This window comes from Gossypium hirsutum, chromosome A09, assembly GCF_007990345.1.
Source record: "Gossypium hirsutum isolate 1008001.06 chromosome A09, Gossypium_hirsutum_v2.1, whole genome shotgun sequence".
Lineage (NCBI taxonomy): Eukaryota > Viridiplantae > Streptophyta > Magnoliopsida > Malvales > Malvaceae > Gossypium > Gossypium hirsutum.
In genome coordinates this window covers 83,206,120-83,228,169 of record NC_053432.1, presented here as the reverse complement: position 1 = coordinate 83,228,169, position 22,050 = coordinate 83,206,120, and the positions used below count along the sequence as shown (strand labels likewise).

The 22,050-nt window shown below is 30.1% G+C and overlaps 6 protein-coding genes across 6 annotated transcripts; 3 read left to right on the top strand and 3 right to left on the bottom strand.

Annotated features, from left to right (window-relative positions):
- The first annotated feature begins 3,595 nt into the window (after positions 1 to 3,595).
- LOC107928414 (uncharacterized) lies at positions 3,596 to 6,028 on the top strand. Its single transcript, XM_016859636.2, has one exon. It carries the CDS (start codon positions 3,830 to 3,832, stop codon positions 5,609 to 5,611), a length of 1,782 nt encoding a protein of 593 aa, XP_016715125.2. The 5' UTR covers positions 3,596 to 3,829; the 3' UTR covers positions 5,612 to 6,028.
- A 745-nt stretch (positions 6,029 to 6,773) lies between these two features.
- On the bottom strand, positions 6,774 to 7,403 carry LOC107928468 (uncharacterized). The gene has a single exon (XM_016859710.1). The coding sequence runs from the start codon at positions 7,401 to 7,403 to the stop codon at positions 6,774 to 6,776; it is 630 nt and encodes a 209-aa protein (XP_016715199.1).
- Positions 7,404 to 7,806: 403 nt separating this feature from the next.
- Positions 7,807 to 8,358, bottom strand: LOC107928469 (uncharacterized). Its single transcript, XM_016859711.1, has one exon. The coding sequence runs from the start codon at positions 8,356 to 8,358 to the stop codon at positions 7,807 to 7,809; it is 552 nt and encodes a 183-aa protein (XP_016715200.1).
- A 3,362-nt stretch (positions 8,359 to 11,720) lies between these two features.
- LOC107928470 (uncharacterized) lies at positions 11,721 to 12,341 on the bottom strand. The gene has a single exon (XM_016859712.1). It carries the CDS (start codon positions 12,339 to 12,341, stop codon positions 11,721 to 11,723), a length of 621 nt encoding a protein of 206 aa, XP_016715201.1.
- An 827-nt stretch (positions 12,342 to 13,168) lies between these two features.
- On the top strand, positions 13,169 to 15,980 carry LOC107928471 (bet1-like SNARE 1-2). Its single transcript, XM_016859713.2, has 6 exons — positions 13,169 to 13,296; positions 14,210 to 14,366; positions 14,805 to 14,861; positions 14,952 to 15,011; positions 15,111 to 15,196; positions 15,645 to 15,980. The coding sequence occupies exons 1-6, from the start codon at positions 13,283 to 13,285 to the stop codon at positions 15,667 to 15,669; spliced, it is 399 nt and encodes a 132-aa protein (XP_016715202.2). The 5' UTR covers positions 13,169 to 13,282; the 3' UTR covers positions 15,670 to 15,980.
- Positions 15,981 to 18,989: 3,009 nt separating this feature from the next.
- LOC107928439 (AT-hook motif nuclear-localized protein 20) lies at positions 18,990 to 20,515 on the top strand. The gene has a single exon (XM_016859678.2). It carries the CDS (start codon positions 19,443 to 19,445, stop codon positions 20,274 to 20,276), a length of 834 nt encoding a protein of 277 aa, XP_016715167.2. The 5' UTR covers positions 18,990 to 19,442; the 3' UTR covers positions 20,277 to 20,515.
- The last annotated feature ends 1,535 nt before the right edge of the window (positions 20,516 to 22,050 follow it).

Sequence of the window (22,050 nt, the reverse complement as noted above, 5' to 3'; positions counted from 1 at the left end):
AAAATAGTTCACTCAAAAACGACACCCTAATGCAACGACCCTCAAATAATAATTTAAGCAATTAATTTAGTCAAAAAAGACTAACTTAATAGATAATCCAATCTTTCAAAAGAAGAAGAAATAATAAAAAGAAGGACTAAAAAGCAAAACCATCTCCGTCCATGAAAGTGACACTCACCGTATTAATTTTTTGTACCTAAATGAAAAGTTTTTAAATATTCCTTACATATAAGAAAAGAGAGTCCTAATCCAAATACAAACTTACAGGTGAAAAGAGAGAGTAGACGTAATGTATCTTCTCCACTAAATTTTGTTCTTTTCTTTGCTTTTGGTTAAAGAAAGGTCCCCCATTTTATTGCATTTTTGGTACAAGTGAAAGATCCACCTTTCAATTTCGAACATCTTAATTCAAGAGTACGTTAAGAGTTCGTAAATGTCACCTATTAAAGATGATCATATGAATAAATTGAATGAAAGTTATGACACGATTGAATTTAATTTCAGATTTTAAATTTCAATACTTTAAAGTTATCATACAATCCAAATTAACTTCGGGTTTTTCATGCAAATTTAATTGAACATTAAATTTAATGATTCGAATTTGCAATTTTATGAAAGAAGAAAGAGTATAAGGACCACAAGTGTTACCAAGTTGAAGTAATAGATAAAAGGCTATAAAGGTAAGGGACACAATGAAGAATAAAATAAAATTAGGTCTGAAAATATAAAAATTTATGTAATATGATGAACCATATATGATGGCTTAATGGTTAAGGATGTTTATCGCTCTAGATATAATTTGGATTCGAATCGCATTTGTTGTTTAAATTTTATCATGTTATTGTAATTCACTATATTACCAAAAAAAATTTATAAAAATATATAACACGATTGTAATACTAAAATATGATACAAATACATGAATTATCGAATTTATAATTAAAGTGAAGGAAAGTGGTCCTATTTCTTCAAATTAATGTTCTTGTTGGGGACCCCTAGTAACAATTCCCAACAAAGTACATACAGAAGCAGCTAGCTGTACATTCTTTTATTTTTTTTTTCAAAAGGATAAAGTAATATTTAGTCCTTTAATTTAATAATTTTATCAATTTTAATCCCTAAATTTTTTTTATCTATGTTAGTCATGGAATTTGATATTTTTTTTTTAATTTGGTCCATAAACTTGGATTTCCTTAAGGTATGACAAGGTGGCATTCTAAGATCATGTCAGGTCATCACTTGTATTTTTACTTTTTTTTTAGATTTTATATAAACTTTTGGATAAACTACATTAGTAATCACTCAATTATGATTTTTTTTCCTTTTTAGTCACCTAAATATGAAAAGTTTCAAAATGGTCAACTTAACTATTCAATTTTATCTTTTTTGTTCACTCAATTATCATGGATTTTAGGGTTCTATTTTTACATTAGCCAACTAGTGACAGAAAAGACATAATTTGAATAGTTAGATGACTATTTTTAGATTTTCATAATTGAGTGACCAAAAAATAAATTTACTAATAATTAGCTAGCCATTTCGTAACTTTTTATAGTTAGACGACAAAAAAAGAAAAACAACTTACCCTAAATTTTTATATTTTGTGCCACGTTATTACACCTTAATTAAACTCAAATTCAAAAATCAAAATGAAAAAAGTTACCAAATTTCAAGACTAATACAGACTAAAAAACTTCAGGTACCAAATTAAAAAATAATGATCAAATTTAATGTTGCTTCATCCTTTTTCAAAAGGAAAAAGAAAATGATTCAGCTGCAAAAAAGCAGCATGATTCTGAAGTTTAAGGTCATCCCACTTTCATAAATCACTAGTCTAACTAGCTATGCCTATAATAGTGGAAGAAACATGGCAAGTCTTTCTTTATTATTTTGCTTAATTTATGTCCCCAACATCAAAAATTCTGTCAGCCTGTCCCTTTGTAAATGGAGAATATAAAAAATGGAAGGACTCAAATTTAAAATATAAATTATTATGTTATATTGTAATAATTACATATATATTTTTAATATTTATTAAACATGAAGTGATAATATTTTGTTAGGTTGGCTAACCCATGTGGCTAGTTTTTGTTGTCCAAAGTATACAAATAAGCTAACAACTCCCACTATTGGTTAGCTTTTGACAATTTCCCCCTCATGATAATTCTTTTTCATTTTTTTAGATTATACCCAAAATTCTAATCATTGTCCTTTACTAGGAGCTATAATTTGAAAAAGTGTCCTTCATTTAAGTGCTTTTTTTTTTAAAAAAAATATGAATTAACAAGGACATAAATTAAGGTCATTTCATTAAACAATTACTTTAATTTTTATATTCAATATATATATATATTTTTTCTTTTCCATTTGCATGGGATTATAATATGATAACAAAGAAAAAAGATAAGATGGGAAAAGTAGGGTTCTCTTTTTGTGTTTTTATCAAAAAGTTGGCTTGAATATTAAAAGAAGAGATTACTTTTAAATTCTATCAATTTTTTTAAACCAATCATTAATTTACTAATAAAATTGATGTTTATATCATTAAATATATATTGATAAAAGATAATATCCATACTATTTACTAATCGAGTTAAAACTCAATCAAATATACCGATAAAAAATATAATATAAAAACTTTATGATAAGAGGAGTAGATAAACACCTAAATCTTCCAACAAATGGACAGGTTCGTAGTTTTCTTTAACCTATTAATCAAAACATATACCTTTGACATGAAATTCATGATTTTGTAAGTAAATTTGAGTTTTGGGATTTTAAATTTTTGTTTATTGGAGAATGTTTTAGATGAACAAATAAATTGTTTTTGGGGTTCATATTATTTTAAAACCCTAACTAACCTTGAATGACATATCTAATGCACTTCCCTTTTTATATGTGGCTACATCCATGCATTTATGCTCTTGGCTCTATGCATGAAATTGAGTTAAATAATTCTTCTTTTGTTAAACTTATGGCCAACTACTTTTTAGATGTGTTGGTTTGGGTGTACTTTGCTTCACTTTCTTTTACCCCACCCATTTTTTTTTTAAAAAATTCAATTTAATTTATTTGTTTACTTTAAAATATATATATAAATTCAATTTTGGGATATTAAAAAAATATGGTTAAATCTTCTTCATATGAAACAGTCATTAATTCCTTAACTTTTAGGTGGGTATTATCAACCAAAATATACAAAAAGTGAAGCTTCAATTCAATGAATGATAATCTTAAAGTATGAATATCATTTTCTTTGTCTCATTTATTAGGAAGACAATGATTAAATTAACTTTATTATATGATATTTATATATCTATATATATATCTCTATAGCTCAATACCTCGTTTTACTATTTGGAAAAAAACACATTTAACTATAAGTATTTATTATTAATTAATAGTTTAGTTCACATTTGTCTTAAAACTCAACTCATGTGATTCAAACTGAATAATTCTAATTATAAAAATGAACACGAAAAATTAATTACTTAAATTGATTAAAATAAAGAAGAAATAATATAATTAAAAATTAAAACTTATGACATAATGAACTTACTAAACCCATTTATAAATTTGAAAAAGAGGGGAAAAAAAAAACTGCAACCATAAGTAATACTTCCAAAACTCACAGAGCGCATTCAAATACAACCCACCATCTTGTCTTTTCAAATGAACTGAAAGAAATGTCTTAAATTCTTTTGCTTCAGTTCTTGTTGCTTAGGGAAATATAAATATCCCATTTTGATTTCTTAATGAAATTCGTTCCTTTAAGCTGTTGAAAACCCCAAAGGCAGAAGCTTTATTGCAGCAGCTTCAACTTCCAGCAATGGTAGCAGAAACTTGGATACTTAAAATGGGAAACCAGGTAAGTTCCAATCTCAAACACGCCCTTCTACTCGAACCTTCTTCTAAAAAAAAGAAAAACACCCAAAACAACCCAACATCCAAAAAACCTCAAACTGTTGGAATCTTGTCTTTTGAAGTAGCCAATGTCATGTCCAAAACTGTTCACTTCCATAAATCCTTGTCTGAACCCGAGATCTCGAAGCTCAAATCCGAGATCTTAAAATCCCAAGGCATTTCAAAGTTAGTTTCAGCCGATGAAAGTTATCTTCTTTCACTTGCTTTAGCTGAAAAGCTAGATGAATTAACCAAGGTTGCCAATGTTGTGTCTAGACTAGGCAAGAAATGTAATGAACCAGCTTTGCAAGGTTTCGAACATGTTTTTGGGGATATCTTGAATGGGGTTATTGATGTTAGGGAATTAGGACTTTTAGTTAAAGATATGGAAGGGATGGTTAGGAAATTGGAAAGGTATGTTAATTTGACTGCTAAGTTGTATAATGAAATGGAGGTTTTAAATGAATTAGAACATGGTACTAGGAAGTTTCAAGCTAACCCACATGAGGAAAGTAAGAGAGCTTTTGAACAAAAAATGATTTGGCAAAGACAAGATGTTAGGCATCTTAAGGATGTTTCACTTTGGAACCAAACATTTGATAAGGTTGTTGAATTGTTGGCTAGGACTGTTTGTACTATTTTTGCTAGGATTCTTGTTGTGTTTGGGGAATCTGCTTTGGGAAAAGATGGGGTTCCCGGGAGGGTTAATGGGCGGTTTCCCAATCGAGTCGAAGTTGTTTCTAGGCAGTTGAAAGGGGTTCTTAGTAAGTGTAGTAGTGTTGGGAGTAGTCAACTTGGGAATGTAGAGAGAAGTGTGGCGGAGAAAAGGGGAGTGAGTTTGAAGCATGGAGGGATCGATTCACGGAAGGGTGAAATCGGGTTGTTTCAGATGGAGGATTCCGGTTTTCCTTGTGGGACTAGTCCCGGGAGACTTTTGACCAATTGTCTTAGTTTGGGTAGTTCAGCTTCGAGGTACGATGATGGTGATGATCGGAGTGTTGATCATGATGATCGAAGTAGTCAGATTTCAGGTTGTTGTAGTGTTGCGAATGATGGGGCGAAGAGAGAGCGGCCGAATCGTCCTCGACTAAATGATCGTTTGAATGATGATCACAGGCAATCAAGTTGTGGAGTGTTGAGTAATGCACAATTTGGTCCTAAAAGTAGGTTAGCTCTATATGCTTCACCCTCCACCGTGGGAGGTTCAGCTCTTGCCTTGCATTATGCTAATGTAATAATTGTGATCGAGAAATTATTGCGCTACCCTCATTTGGTCGGCGAAGAAGCTCGAGACGATTTGTATCAAATGTTGCCAACAAGTTTGAGACTGTCTCTAAGGACTAATCTCAAGTCCTATGTCAAGAATTTGGCAATATATGATGCTCCATTGGCTCATGATTGGAAAGACACTCTTGACAGGATATTAAGTTGGCTTGCCCCACTGGCACATAACATGATCCGGTGGCAAAGCGAGCGGAATTTCGAGCAGCAGCAAATTGTTGCTCGGACTAACGTTCTTCTTCTCCAGACATTGTATTTTGCTGATAGGGAAAAGACCGAAGCAGCCATCTGTGAGCTTCTTGTTGGGTTGAATTACATATGTCGATATGAGCATCAACAAAACGCGTTGTTGGATTGTGCAAGCAGTTTCGATTTCGAGGACTGCATGGAGTGGCAATTGCAATATGAAAATTCTTATCTTAATTAGTTTATATTGTTCAAATTATCAATACATGTAGAGGCATGTAGGGTACTTTTTTGTGATCCTCATAGTCATGGGAAAAGACGGATGAAGGTTCAACAAGATACTTACACATCAAAAAGGAGCTCGTAACCGAAGCCTGAAGTTGATTAATGCATTTACTGTCGAAGGTACGGGATGTCTTTTCTTTCCAAATTACGAAAATTTCGATTAATTTAGAAAGAAAAGAAGTATTTCACTCCTCTGTGAGTTGTGTACATGTTTTTCCCGTTCATTTTTACTAGTTTCTTAAGGCTACCTGTGCCTTTGTTATATTGTAGGTCGATAATGCAGTGATTTACAATTCTTTTCGATTGTACTTGGGTATATTGATGCATTCCCCATTGTGAGGACTAATGGTGTATTTCTAATGTTTTTAGTCGATATTAGATATTTCCTCTGTATTCGTGGTTGCTAGACTTAAGATTTGCACTCGAATCAGCATTCGAGTCAATGGCACAAAAGGCTTTTACATCAACTATAAAATGGTGGTTTCTGAAAAGAAACATCACGTTAGCATGCTGTTCCCTTAAAGTAAGGAAGGAAGCATGAAAGTGTCTGCAGCATGCATAAAGAATAGCATCATTGGTTTTAAGCACTCCTTGACATTATTATGCTTTATTTATACGTACACATATACATATATGATATTTTCATGGCTTTCTTCTACTTGATGCCTTAAAATTTCATGAAGGCTGTGCAATGCATATTAACTCAATTATATAAAAAGTTGGCATTTCTCATTTCAAGTGTCTTCTTTTTTGCTCTTTTTTGAGGGCATTCACCTATTAGTTATCCTGGGGTTGGGGCCTTGAAAGCAACATTTAGTCCCTCAACTGTTGATTTTTTCCAACTTGGTCTCGAACTATTTTTTGTCAGAGTGTCACGCCATCCAATTTACCAAGAGTGGGAAAACTCGTTCAAGGACCAATTTGAAAAAAAAATACTAAGTTTACAAAAATAGATCAAGCTGATGGCACAATATCAGACTAATTGTTGATTTGATAAATTTTGTACTAGGAAGGAAAAATAGATGAAACAAAATGTAAAGGGGATTCAAATTAAAATAATTTTTTTTTACAAAATATAAACAATTATAGAATTCATGTCATTTATAGATTATTTAAAATTAATTCTTGTTCTCAAAATCAACCATATCAACACCAATGTTTATACTGTTGAAAATCATCTTGCCAAGTAACGAATGCAGTTCTGGTATTGGGGAGTTAATTTTGGCTTCTTCGAACGCATCTTCGCACTGGCTTATATGATCCACATTAGAGCTTAAGTCCATGTTTAGCTCATCAGCGTCATGTTTGGAGATAGCATCAAGGATTGCTTGTTTGTTTTTGAGAATGGCTTTGTAGCCATCAATGCAAACATTTAGGGGAACACTGACGGTTTTTGAGGTAGAGGGATCCGCTGCGAGCTTTGTAGCCTTTGCGAAGGCTTCCTTAGCCTTGCTATCAATTGCTTCAATCTCAGCTTGAAGAACAGTCACGGGAGTTATATCAGCATTTTCACCTAGGAATGGACCAGCTGTTGTAATACATTCGGTGGGGTGATTAACTTCTTGACAGATTTTTTTAAGCTTAGGGTTGGCGTTGGAAGGTATTTTAGAAACTGTTTGGGGTGGCTGGTCTTCAGAAGAGCTGGGGGACTGACTCTCGGAAGGAGATGAAGCTAAAGCTACTAATGGGGAAGCGGTATATGCAGAGAAGGAGAAGAGGATGAGGAGGGTTAAAAGCTTCATCTCCATCGTCTTGCTCTTTTAGAAGCTATCGAGTTCTGTCAAAGAAGGAGAAACAATGATAAATTTAAACTAGTTGAAGGCATTAGATTGTGGACAGAAATAACATCATGGTTCAAGTTTTACCCAACAATCTAATTTTAGCATTAACTTCTTTCCGTTTTATACAACGGCTCAAATTCATTTACTTTGTTAGAGAAATATCCGAGAGTATGTAACCAGATTTAACCCTAAAAATAGGTAATGAAATTTTAACATGAAAATTTCTCCTTCACCAAATTATATACATAATATAGGGTCATACTAGTAATTGCAAACAATTAAAAATGATGCTTCAATCCAATATTAATAATATGCAATAATTTTTAGGCTTAATGCATTTTGTTTGTAGGCTTTTTCATTAGTTATTCCTTTAAAAGTTGATCATGCCAACACTGATGGTTATACTGTTGGTAATTATCTTGACAAGTAATGAATTCAATTCTGTTATTGGCGATTCAATTTCAGCTTTTTTGAACGTATCCTCACAAGCAAAAACATTCTCCATATTGAAACTTAGCTCCATGCTCACTTGGTCGGCATCACCCAAAGAGATAGCATTAAGGATTTTTTGTTTGCTTTCTAGAATGGAATTGTAATTATCGATACAAGTTTCAAGACATGAAAGGAGAAGTCTTGAAGGAGGGGGATTCACCGAAAGCTCAAAAGCTTTGTCTAACGCTTCTTTAGTCTTGCTATCAATTGCATCAATCTCAACTTTAAGAATAGACATGGGGTTTATGGTAACATTTTCATCTAAGAATGGAATAGTTGACGTTAAACATTCGATTGGGTAGTCAGTTTCTCCACAAAGTTTTTGAAGTTTAGGGTCAACATCTGTAGATAATATGGTAAATGTCTGATCCTTTTGGAGTTGAGAAAAATTGAAAAATTGAGCCTCAAATGAAGATGGAACTAAAGCCATTGATGCGGAAGTATTAGACATAAAAAAAGATGACCAGAATGGAGATTAAATGTTTCATATCTATTTTCTTTTTTCTTAAAAAATTGGAGATTAAGAAATGAGAAGATCGAGTTCTATCAAACAAGAAGAAGTAATGGTGAATTTAAACTAGTTTAAACACAAATAACATGTATCTAATTTTAGTCCAACGGGTTCTTGTTTTATTACAATGTATTACAATCAAATACTTTGTTAAAGAAGTATTGGAGGTGGTGGAAATTTTTATGGTCATCATTACATCATAGATTTTTTTTTATAAACAAATCACATAGTTAAATTTATGATTTAATTCATGAAAATGTTACATATAGATAGAAGCTTCTTTAAAATTTTCGATAGGTTAATATCATAATTTTATCTTGAATTTTAAAATTTTCATTTTTCATTTGATTCTTTTAAGGATGAAAATACTAAAATTTAATATGAAATTACTGATGTGGCATTAAATTATTGAAAAAAGGATATTTCATTTAATCATTCTCTAACAAATGTATATAATAATTTTGATGACATTTCTTAGTCACATTTGGATTGAGTTATATTACGTTACTATTATCAAAAAATTAAATTACATAATCTTTTTAATATTTATGTATGGTTTAATTAAGAAATTCTTATATTTTAGTTTTTAAAAATTGTCAAGTTTCATATATGTATATATATTATTGAAAGCATGTACATGATAGGGCTAAAAATAGAGTTCGCAAAATAGATTTGAGTTTAAAAGTTTGTATGTGCCGATTTAAGTTCATAATAATTTGAGCTAAAATTTCATTAAATTTAAGAAAATTTAAACCTGAAATAATCTAAATCTAACGCTAAACAATGGAAAATGAGGTATATAGTATGAACACAATTTTATAATAATCTTTAAATCATATTTAATATTTAATATTTTTTATATTTTTTAGTAAAAATATAATAAAAAAATTAGTATTCAAAATTATCCAAATGTCGATTTTGTAATATAATAAATACTATAGATTGTTTTTTGTCAATGTATAAGTTTTTCTAAATTAGTGTTTTATATATTCCAGTTAATAATTCAAATAAACAAAATTCATATAATAATTATATAATATTATTAATTATGTTTATAAAATTCATATATATATATATTATAATAATCGTAAAAATTACATATAATAAGCAATTTTTAGTTATGTTATATACAATATTCCTATTAAACTAAAATATCTATATAAAGTTTCTAATTTATTTGTAGCTTATTTGTATTGTGTTATTATTATATAAAAGCAAATTAATTATTACATTCAAAGAAAAAAATTATACAACATCAACATTATTTGAATTTGTCTAAACCTACTCGACTTGAATAGGTACAAATAAAAAAAGACCCGAGTTCGAGAAAATCTAAGCCCGAATTAATTTGACTCCAAAAACAACCCGATACAAGCCTACCCAAACATGATAAAATTTATCTCAAAATAACATCAGAAAAGAATCCAAAAAGATAAAAAGTGTATACCAAAATAGCATATACCCTTGCAAAATATGTTAAATAAAAACAAATTAAGGTTAATTTCACTAAACATTTTGAAATCATCACTTAAATTTTAAATTGATTATTTAAAGTATTAATGAGACTTCGACTTAATAGCTCGTTGCAAAGAGACTTTAGCTTAACGGTAAAGTTGAACCTTTAGAAACTTTGAAATATTATATTTGAGTTTCATCGTGTATAAATATTACGTGCGATTGTTAATTTAAATTTTATTCTAATCTAAGCTCTATATATCCGAATTTATTCTGATTTAATTCCAAATATTATTTTGATTTATGCCCCCCGCTTGTAAATTCTATCCAAATTTATATATTATTGTTATTTTGATGATAATTAATTGGATAGGATTGAAATTTATTTTTTAATTAAGAGTATTGGCTTCGATGTTTCACTACGTTTATAGTTTGGGCCATTTTAATGAAAAAAGTTAAATGGAAATCGCCACCCTACTTAACAATATTGTTTGCACTCAGTGAAGTGTAAAATTTCATTAATAACAATGAGTTAATAGATAAAAATGTATGGGATGTGTATAGGTCAAATTCTTAAAATTATGGGTTCCTAAAAATTAAATAGATAAAAATCTTTTTCACATAAAATAAATATTAAATAAAATTTAGGGGTTATTATAATCCTTTGCTTACCTTCAATAATACATCATCTTATTGAGTAAAGATTCGAGGGTTACAAATAAAAAATCAATAATTTTTAGGCTTCGCTTAGTTTGTTTGTAGGCTTTTTCTTTAGTTGTTTCTCTAAAAGCAGATTATGTGAATGGTCAAATTGTTGGTAATTACTTTGATAAACAATGAATTTAATTCTGTTATTAGCGACTCAATTTTACTTTCTTTGAACGCATCCTCATAGCAAATATATTCTCTACATTGTAGCTTAGCTCCATGCTCAAATGGTTAGTATCACCCGATGAAATGGCATCAATGATTCTTTGTTTGCTTTCTAGAATGGCATTGTAGTTATTAATACAAGTTTTAAGACATAAAGGGGGGAGGAGTCTTGAGGTAACCGGATTCATTGAAAGCTCGGAAGCTTTGTCTAAAGCTTCCTTAGTCTTGCTATTAATTACATCAATCTCAATTTTGTAAACAAACACAAGATTTATGGCAACATTTTCATCTAGGAATGAAGTAGTTGATATTAAACATTCAATTGGGTGGTTAATTTTTTCACAAAATTTTTTGAAGCTCAGGATTGACGTCAATAGGTAATATAGAAAATGTTTGGTCCCCTAAGAGTTTTAAAAATTTGAAAAATTAGGCGTCGAATAAAGATGGGATTAAAGCTATTGATACCAAAGTAGTAGACATAGAAAAGAAGAAGATGATGACAATCGAGATTAAATGCTTTTCTCTTAAACTTTGGAGATTGATATTTTTCCCACTAAGTGAAAGTCTTGAAAATTTGTTGAAAGAAATGAGTTATAGAAGATAAGACTCATGCATATTTTATTCTATTTGTTTTCCGCTAATTGAATATTAGAAACGATGTTTCAATTTTGATGTCCCTCCTAAGGAAGCATTAGAATTTCCTGAAGCAGATAAGGATAGGGATGTTTTTATCTATCAATCCTAATGTAATTCAGTATTACAGATTTTTATTCACACACAAAAAAAAAAACAATGTTTCAATTGATTGTTAATCCATATGGTATGTTCACATAAAATAAATAGATAAAATTATTGTTCACATAAAATAAATATTAAATAAATTTTAGGGGTTACAAATAAAAAATACAATAATTTTTAGGCTTAATGTATTTTGTTTGTCATTAGTTGTTCCTCTAAAATTTGATCATATCAACACAGATTGTTAAACTGTTGGTAATTATCTTGACAAGCAATGAATTTAATTCTGCTATTGGCGACTTAATTTTGGCTTCCTTGAACTCGTCCTCACATGCAAATACATGCTCCATGTTGTGGCTTAACTCCATACTCAGCTCGTTAGCATCACCAATAGAGATTGCATCAACGATTCTTTGTTTGCTTTCTACAATAGCATTGTAGTTATTAATACAAGTTTTAAGACATAGAGGGAGGAGTCTTGAGGTAGAGGGATTCATTGAAAACTCATAAGCCTTGTCTATCGCTTCTTTAGTCTTGTTATGAATTGCATCAATCTCAACTTTGAGAATAGACACCGGGATTATGGCACCATTTTCATCCAGGAATGGAACAGTTGTTGTTAAACATTCGATGGGGTAGTCGGTTTCTCCACAAATTTTTTGAAGCTTAGGATCAACATCGGTAGGTAATATAGAAAATGTTTGGTCCCCTTCAAGTTTAGAAAAGCTGAAAGATTGGGTGTCGGATGATGATGGGGCTAATGCTACTGATGCAGAAGTAGTAGACATAAAAAAGAAGAAGATGACAAAAATAGGGATTAAGTGCTTCATATCCATTGTCTTTCTCGTAAACATTGGAGATTGAGAAATGAGAAGGTTGAGTCCTGTCAAATAACAAGGAAGAATGTTGAATTTAAACTAGCTAAACCGAAAATAACATGTTGGTTAAGGTTGTTTTTCAGGTGTTTGATTTAATTATGCTTGGTAGGTAGTTAATGGGTTTTTATCATATTATTTTATTTTTTAGGTGTTTTTTTGTTGGTTTTCATTTCTATCGGAGTTGTTTGTGGTTATATTTTGTTTGAATTACAGTTGTATAACTTTTGATTTTGCTATTAATGAATTTCTTCTTTATTGAGAAAAATATATATTTATTTGAATTGTGCCGAATAATCTAATTTTAATGTAATTTATTTTATTTTCTTATTATTACTTACATTCAAATACTTTTTAGGGAAATTGAACTTTTTTATTAACTATAAATTATTAATTTTTATGTGATCACGAGTACACCTTAATTAAATTTATGATTTAATTTAGGAAAATGTTACATATAGATATAGATAACAATTTTGATAACATGTCTTAGTCCGGATGGGTTTAGATAAGTAATGGAGTGCGGTGCAGAGCATTTAGCTTACTTTTTTCCTCATGTTACAATACCAATAAATTATTCAATTTCATTGCCACTACTATTTTTACACTAACCGCAGATAAACGGTACACTCATCCAAACTCACCCTAATAACTTATATTAGGTTACTATTATAAAAAATTAAATTACATAATCTTTTTAATATTTATGTTTGATTTAATGGAGAAATGCTTATATTAAAATTAAGAGTATGGGCTTCATCACCTTTATAGATTGGGCCTTTTTAAGGAAATAATAATAATGGAAACAGCCTCCCACTTAACATTTTTTCCTTTCAAACCCAGTGGAAGTCGTGAAAATTTATTAACTGCAGATTCGGATAGAGGAAGTGGAATTTGAAGCAATGAGTTATAGAAGGTAAGATTATGCCTATTTTATTCGATTTGATTGCCGCTAATTGTGCATTTCATATTGAATTTTTTCCCTAATTTCTTGGTGTATTTTGAACATTAAATTGATGAATTGTTCGAGAATCTTGCATCTTTTTTCGAAATTAGTAATAGAATTATTATTATTTTGATGGATTTTCAGATTTCCGCTTTAATTTTGATTGTGACTTAGTTTGATCCCATAGGTTTCAGGGCTTTTGATTTTTTATTTAGATTTAATTCTATTGAATTTGTTAACTTATTGTAGTTTCTTAAATTAGCACTAAGTTGATGAATTATTCAAAAATGTCGTAACTTGATGAAGTTAGCAACAGAAATGATCCTTTGTTTTTGTTTTCCCTGAAGGATTTTCATATATTTCAGCTTTGCGTTTAGCTTTTAGCTTGGTTTGATCCCTTAGGTTTCTGGGTTTTTGACATGGCCTCGAAGAATAGTCCTCTTACAATCCTTTCAAAAATCAATTAATTATGTTGATTCGTTAAATTCCTTGCCTATGATAAGAATTGTGGTGATGGAGTCGATTCTCTGCTTGAATTTTTGCAACTAAGAAAACTCATATAATTGATTTGATCTCAGTAGCTGACCTTTTTTATGTTTTTCTTTGAATGCTCCTCCCAGTCAATCTTTCATCAGTGAGAAGTTAAATCTTTGCAATGTTGTATTTCAATAATTTGATTGTAATGATATCAAGATTCTCATATTGCTTTTACTCTGTTGTTTGCTTTTCGGGATGGACCTGATAATCGCTAACATGTTTTTTATTTTCTTATGTGGTAACATCGATTTTTTTCTTTTCCACCTTATATTTTTGCGACTATGTTGAGAGCTTCATTATTTCCATTTATGTTTTCTAAATTATGGCATGACCCCTTATTTTAAAGGGATCACCGCTCTTCAAAATCAGCTCTATTTGATGGCCTTGATAATCTTGAAGAAGGTGGTCTAAGGGCTTCTTCATCTTTCTCTCACGATGTTAAGGAGCATGACAATGGCAAAGCTATAGAGAGCTTGCATGACAGAGTTGCTTTTCTGAAAAGAGTAAGTTCTGTCAAAGAGGATTTACATTTCTGTTTTATTGACAATTTGCAACTTGTTAAATATTAAATATATATATAAACATTTGCTTTTTTTTTCGAGTCTCGGTGAATGGCCTTGTTAACAAAGTTAGATGCTTGAATTTTATAGGTTTTTGCCTTTAGGACATGTAATGAGCTCCTCACTGTCAATATGCATTGGGTATTCTACCTTTTACTTCTCACACTAGTTTCATAACACTGCATATTCTAGCATGAAGTCTTCTATTCGTTCGTTTGTATTTATGGGCTTATGTCAGTTTGTGCAAAGTCTTGTGCTCCTTTACTTGATTGATAAAATTGTTCTATGGGAATTTTATTAATCATTCTTCACTGAAGATGTCCTAAATTTTATGGTTTGTACTCATTTGGCCAACTATTGATATGTTTAAATTGTTTGTAGTTAACAGGTGATATACATGATGAAGTGGAGAGTCATAATCGTATGCTTGACCGGATGGTGTGTAATTGCAGCTGTTAAACCCAAAACTTCAACTTTCATGAAAAATTCTGGTTTTCTTGTTATTTAACTGATTTTGTTGTAAATCAGGGCAATGGCATGGATGCTACAAGGGGCATAATGTCTGGCACCATGGATCGGTTCAAGAAGGTATCTAAACAAGTTTTGCGCTACTATTTTAACTTCATGTTTGTTTAATTCAGTTTCTGATAAAAATTGGCTGAATATTATGAGGCCGCTGCTCTATAGGTGTTTGAGAAGAAGTCCAACAGGAAAATGTGTACGCTGGTGATGGCCTTCGTGGTTTCCTTCTTAATAATATACTATCTCTTTAGGTAAATGGCATATTTAGTTCATTACCGTCGATTGTGAATTCTCATGCTTTGTGCTTTAACAGAGGCGCTGTCATCTCTTTTGCTTTATCTGCTTGAAAGTTGTTTATATTAACAACGAGTTAAGGTACTAAAGTTGATTGCATGATTGGTAGAACCTACTTGTCAGTAGTTGGAACCTTTTCGTTTTTCAAGTGATCAATGGCATTCTTTGAATGTTGTAAGATCTTATCAACTCCAAAAAATTATTGCCGCATCCTTTTGCTTAATTGATTATGAACACATATGTACCAAAACAAGATTCATCACTTGTATACAAGGGGAAGAGCGTGTTAATCGATAGACTTCATTAGGGAAATGCTTAAGAATAAACAAAACATACAAGGCATGACATTATTGAGTATTTTCTTGAATGAATCTTTGCTGTTACTGATAGTTTCCTTGTATGCAGGATGCTTCGATATGTCCGTGGTTGAAGAAACCACAACATTCTTGGAAGTTTGGTCCATATATGAGAACCGAATGTCAGTCAAAGGCACCAAAAAAATCCCATTTCTTTTCTTGAGAATACGGTTGCTCGCCGTTTGCTAGCACGGTAGTTCATTATAAGAAGAAATTCTAATCGCAGTTCAACTGGTTTAAGGCAGGCAGTCCCCCACCCCCCCCCCCCAAAAAAAATAAAAAATAAAAAAACATTTGAATGTTGTAATGTTGATTTCTGCAGACAATTTTTTTTTTACCAAAGCAGTAAAAAAAAGAAAAAAAAATGAGAATTGAAATTTAGATATATAGCATATATATAGCTCCAATTGTAGTAACATGTTAACTATGTTAGACTAAAGTTCATTAAATTCATGCAATGCAACGTCCATGACTGATAAAGATTAAAATTACTTTTATTTTTTAAAAATAAAAACTAAAAAGAATCTATAACTTTAACTAAAGCCAGATTAGAATTACTGGCCGGTCGAGATTGTTACAGTATATTGGATGAATCTCTTTATTTTCACTGTCAATATCACTTTTGATAATGACTGGACCAAGTTATAGAGTTGTCTTCAATGAATTATATACTATAGTTTTTCTTGTCTTTTCTTTTATTTTGTATTAATTATTTACCCAGTAAACCTGAAGGTGGATTTTTATAGTTTTATATTTTTTAAATAAGTTATATAGTATTATTGTTTTTATTTTTAAATAAAACAATTGCTAATGTTAAGATTTGAACCCATTTCACAAACATTTATAAAAAATAATTTCACCATTTTAACTAAAGCTTTATTTTTATATTTTTATACATTTTAGTTATTACAAAAACTGTTTCACCTACATTGATAATGTTGTTGATTGAATTATGGTATCACAAGTTGATGCGATATTAACTCAAGAAAAATGACAATATCATGATAAACAATTAGAATGCATTTAATATTCTTAATACGATCTATTTAACTATTTAAATTTCCTTTTACTCTCAATTAAAACTATTTTTTTATTTCGTACATATTGCATATTTGTTAAATCTTACCTTTCATAATTTTTTTTTATGTTATACACACATGTTTTCTATTTACATGGTTCCCACACATAAACATGTAATAAGAGTTTTTAGTATTATATAATGTAATTTATACCATGTTAAAATTAAATCTATAATGTAAGCATTTAAAATACCAAATATTAAATTCAAAAGAACATAATTTTTTTTAATATTGACATGCTTAAAATAGACTTGAGGTAAATATTTATAAACATGAGTGAATTTAAACAAATTTTGAGACCAATATTTCAAATTAAGTTGAGTTTAAAGTATATATTATTTAAATACTATGCAGTAATCTGATTTTGATCCAACCCCAATCTAATCTTACTCATTAACACTTTTACCGCACTCAATCAAATATTTAAATATATATAATCATAATATTTGATTAAAACACCGTACCTAGTTTCAAGAATGTGTTTGTACATCCATTTAACCATAGACATGCACTTTGCTAGCTAGCCATTGGTACCCAATTATCAAACAAACCATGATCATATGAACTTTAACCCTTTTTTTGTGTCAACTCAAAACAAAGTAGATCCCTTAGGCAATAATAACACCACCATTAAAACACCTTGCAATTTAGGACCCCAAGTAGCCAACTTCACTTAAGTGGGTATTATTTTATGTAAGGAAAATGACTTACATGAAAGAAGAAAATAACTTGAAGAAAATCATAGATTGAAAAGATTATGTGCAAACTACAAATAAACAAAGGGGAAAAAATAAAAGGCCATGATTCAAATTTTTGTAATTTTATTTAGGTTAAAATATGTTATAAAGTCTTTATACTCTTTACAAATTTAGAATTTAGTTTCTATACTTTTATTTTAAGAATTTAGTCTCTCTACTTTTCAGATTTCAAAATTCAGATCTAATTGTTAACAATATTAACTTTTTTTAGGTTAAATTTGTTGGTATAACATTTTGAAATAAAAAAAACTTGCTCAGTAGCAATTCATTTAAAAATTAATTTTGTAATGAACATGAATTTAACAAAATAATTTTAATAATATTAACAATAAAAAATTTAAATTTTTAAAAATAAAAATATAAAAATTAAATACTAAATTTATAAAATGTAGAAAATTGTAATGCATATTTTAACCTTTTATTTATTATTTTACAAAAGCTCTCTCTCTCATTTGCTTCCTCAGCTATGTTGGGGCACGAGAAAACGACGTGCTCTCCACCTGCCCACGCGCACGCCACCCCACGAAACCCTAATTTCCATGCTCACCTCATTTTTTGCCATTTTATTAGCAAAGACCGATAAAATTCTCCAAAAATTTGAGTTTTATGTTGGAATTTTATTACACATAAAATATTATTTATGGGCTTTTAATTTAAAATTTATTCTGAGTTAATGTCTTATCATATGTGAAGTTTTGCTTAAATTTATTTTGATTTAGATTAAATTATATTATATATATTTTTTATACAAGTATCATTCGATTCAGGTTATTAATTAAGATATTACATTGGTTATCAATTTAGCCTTGTTTTGTTTAATGTTTAATTCTTATCAAATTTATTCGAATGTAATTTATTTGTACTGATTTTATTCAAAGTTTTAAAAACTGGACTAATGATCAGACTCAGTAAAATATTAATTTTTGATTTAATCAATTTAACCTTTAATCCAACAATAATTAAATAAATAATTAAAAATAATAAAAATTATTTAAAATTTTAAAAATATACATTAAAATGTATAAAATCAGTTCAATCGCTGATATTTCGTCCTAATTTTTTATATTTTACCTGTTTCAAACGATCACTTAGAGATTGATTAAATATTCTTATCTGGCATGATAAATCGATCAATTCTTGACTAAGCTAATCGATCTAATTCTAATAACATTAGTTTTACCTAGAAAAAACATATAATATAATATATGAAATTTAAAATAGCACAAGTATTATATGAATAAATAAATTTATAATTTATATAATATGAATTTTTTGAATAATTATGATATAAATTATTAATGTATACATGACTGATGACAATTACTTGAAAATTCTTATAAATCTTGAATTAAAATTGTTTTTATTATCATTTTAGTACATTAGTTATACAATATATTGTATAATAATTTAATGGTGTAGAAAAGGAAAAGTTAATAATATATTAATTTGATAATTAATATAATAATACACTCACTGTATAAAAAAATTATTGTAATACACACAGGCAGCTAATAACTCCCAAAATAAAAAAACACAACACAGTTTTCAAACAAGAAAAGAACATTTGATCCAATCTTGTCTTAAGTTTTTTTGTATACTCTTTTTTTTTTTTTCCTTTTCTTTTCTGAGTTCTTTTAAATACTGCATAATTTTATATCTCTCATTGCTTTTGTTTATATATATATTTCCCCTTTCCTTTTCTCTCTCTCTTTTCTTCTCTCTCTGTGTTTGATGCTATCAAGGGTTTTTTGATTGTTCTTCCATCAAATAAATTCTTGGTTATCGTTTGATCTTGTTCATCCATCTTCATCACAGATTAAATTTGATTCCCCAGTTATGGTGTAAAGTTAACACTGTTGAAGCAGCTATTTATAAACCCTAATTTTTTTTTCTTGTTGAATTTAGCTCTTTGATCTTAAAACCTTCGACCCGGTTCTTGTTTTTGTGTGTTGGATTTAGCTTGAAACGCTGGCGAACCCTTGGTGGGCTAATCAGGTGAGCCTACCGGGTATGGACCCGGCAGGCAATTCACCAGCTTTAAACAAACGTGACCTTGAAATTTCTATGAACGATGCTAACAAAAGTAGAAGCAACGGAAGAGGGGATGATGATGATGAAGATAGAGACACCGGCGATGAGCCTAAAGAAGGAGCGGTCGAGGTCGGTAACCGAAGACCCCGAGGTCGTCCACCGGGATCCAAAAACAAGCCTAAACCACCCATTTTTGTGACAAGGGATAGCCCTAACGCGCTCCGTAGTCATGTTATGGAAGTCGCAAGTGGAACCGATGTAGCCGAGAGTATAGCCCAATTCGCTCGGAGAAGACAACGTGGAGTTTGTGTGCTTAGCGGCAGCGGCTCGGTCGCCAACGTTACTCTAAGACAACCGGCAGCACCCGGCGCGGTGGTTGCCCTTCATGGAAGGTTTGAAATTTTGTCTTTGACCGGGGCTTTTCTCCCCGGACCGGCTCCACCGGGATCGACAGGGCTCACCGTGTACTTAGCTGGTGGTCAAGGACAAGTTGTTGGAGGAAGTGTTGTCGGTTCACTTATAGCAGCAGGGCCTGTTATGGTCATTGCAGCAACTTTTTCCAACGCAACTTATGAAAGACTGCCTTTAGAAGATGAAGAAGAAGTTGTAAGCGCCGGTCACGGTGGACCGATGCAAGGCGGAGCAAACGATTCACCGCCGGAAATTGGGAGTAGCGGAGGCGGCGGTTCACACACAGGTCTGCCTGATCCATCTTCACTTCCAATATACAATTTGCCTCCTAATTTACTCTCAAATGGAGGGCAACTAGGGCATGAACCCTATGGTTGGACACATGGGAGACCACCCTATTAATAAAATGGAGAGACTATCTTTCATATATAATTAGAGAGTGCGACAACTTAATTTAGGTCTTACAAAAGATGTTTGTGTAATCTGTATTGAAAAATAGAGAGATTGGGAGACAATTTAGCAAAAAAAAGACAAGTGAAACAAGATAAACAATCTTGGGTGATTTTAATGTATATTAAACTCTCTTTCCCTTTGCTTTTTTTTTTAATGTTTGCAATAATAAAAGATGATTTTAGAGGCTACTTTTTGAAATTGTTAATTTCCATTATTGATATGAAATTTTCATATGAGATAGGATTTTTTTTAATTATGCACCATGGGTTAGACATGTAAAAGAAATATGTGCACGGTGCATTTCTTTTTTCTGCAGGGAAGAAGGTATGTTGATGTTATAAAGATTATTGGGTTTTTAAAATATAAATGGTTTCAATGCTTTGGTTAATTCCACTTATTGCCCAGATGATGAACTTCCTTTGAATACTGCCCTAAATTTCATACATTTAAAATTTAAATTTGTAGTATTTCCTTTAAAGCTAATGTTACTTTATTCTATGAATAGACTGCAAAGGATATCAACAACATAAAAATATACGTTCTGCAGGAAACGAAAAAACATAATATATATATACACTTTTTATCCTTTTTTCTGGGAAATTTGAATTATTTTTTTAATTTTAAAGAGAAACATATAACGTATATGTATTTGTGTATAAATATATATATCAAATAACCCTAAAAATAAGAGAATAAAACACAAATTTCCTAAGACAAATCATTTGATCTTTCCTTGTAATTCAATGGAACATTTAAGCTAAAACAAAAGAAAAAGGGTTTTACCTGAGACACTCTTATCATTTTATTTATTATTTATTAGCGTGCAAGGGAGCAATAGCAAAGCCCTCCTGCATATCAATGAGCTTTGGAATTTGCCTTTAATTACCCCACGTATCAGACCTAACCAAAGCACCCTCTTCCATTTGCAGTATGCCTCTTCTGTCTGCCATTATTTATTAGCAATTTTTTTCCGCCTATCCATTAAATTCATACAAATTTGATAAATACTAAAACATAGATTACACTCTCAAAAATAGATAAATTAGTCATTATATATTAAATTAAAAAAGAAATTAATTTTTTCTGTTAAAATTTCATCCATCTTTATTATTAAAAATCGGTGATTGACAGAATAATTAAACACGCATATGTAAGGATCAATTTTTAATAGTAGAAATTGATAAAATTACTAATACAATAACCCTTTTTTTTATCTAACATATAAAGACTAATTTATCCATTTTTTAAGTAAAGAAAAAAAATGTATTCTACCTTCTAATACAAAAAACCTTCATAATACTTTTTATCATACAATAAAATAAAACTATTGTAATTTTATATGTATATTTTACTAGCACACTATCAAGATATAATTTTTTTAATTACTTAAAGCTTTTGTCTAAAAATAAATGATTATGTCACATATATGCCAAAAATTTCCACAATTTTGATTGATGGTCTGTTCAATAAAATATTATCTAAAATTGAATGAACAAACAAAGCATTTGTATAAAATAAGTGTTTGGCTATAATATTCAACAAATTTCATAGAATATGTATATTTATACAAGAAAATTTGTTCTTTCCCAACTTCAAGCTACCTTAATAATTGTCCAAGTCTTATTTTAATAACCCTGAGCAGATCAGCTTATTTTATATCTGGAATCTTGGACAATAGATAATGTGAGGAAATTTATATGTTATGGATCCCATTTCCTACCTT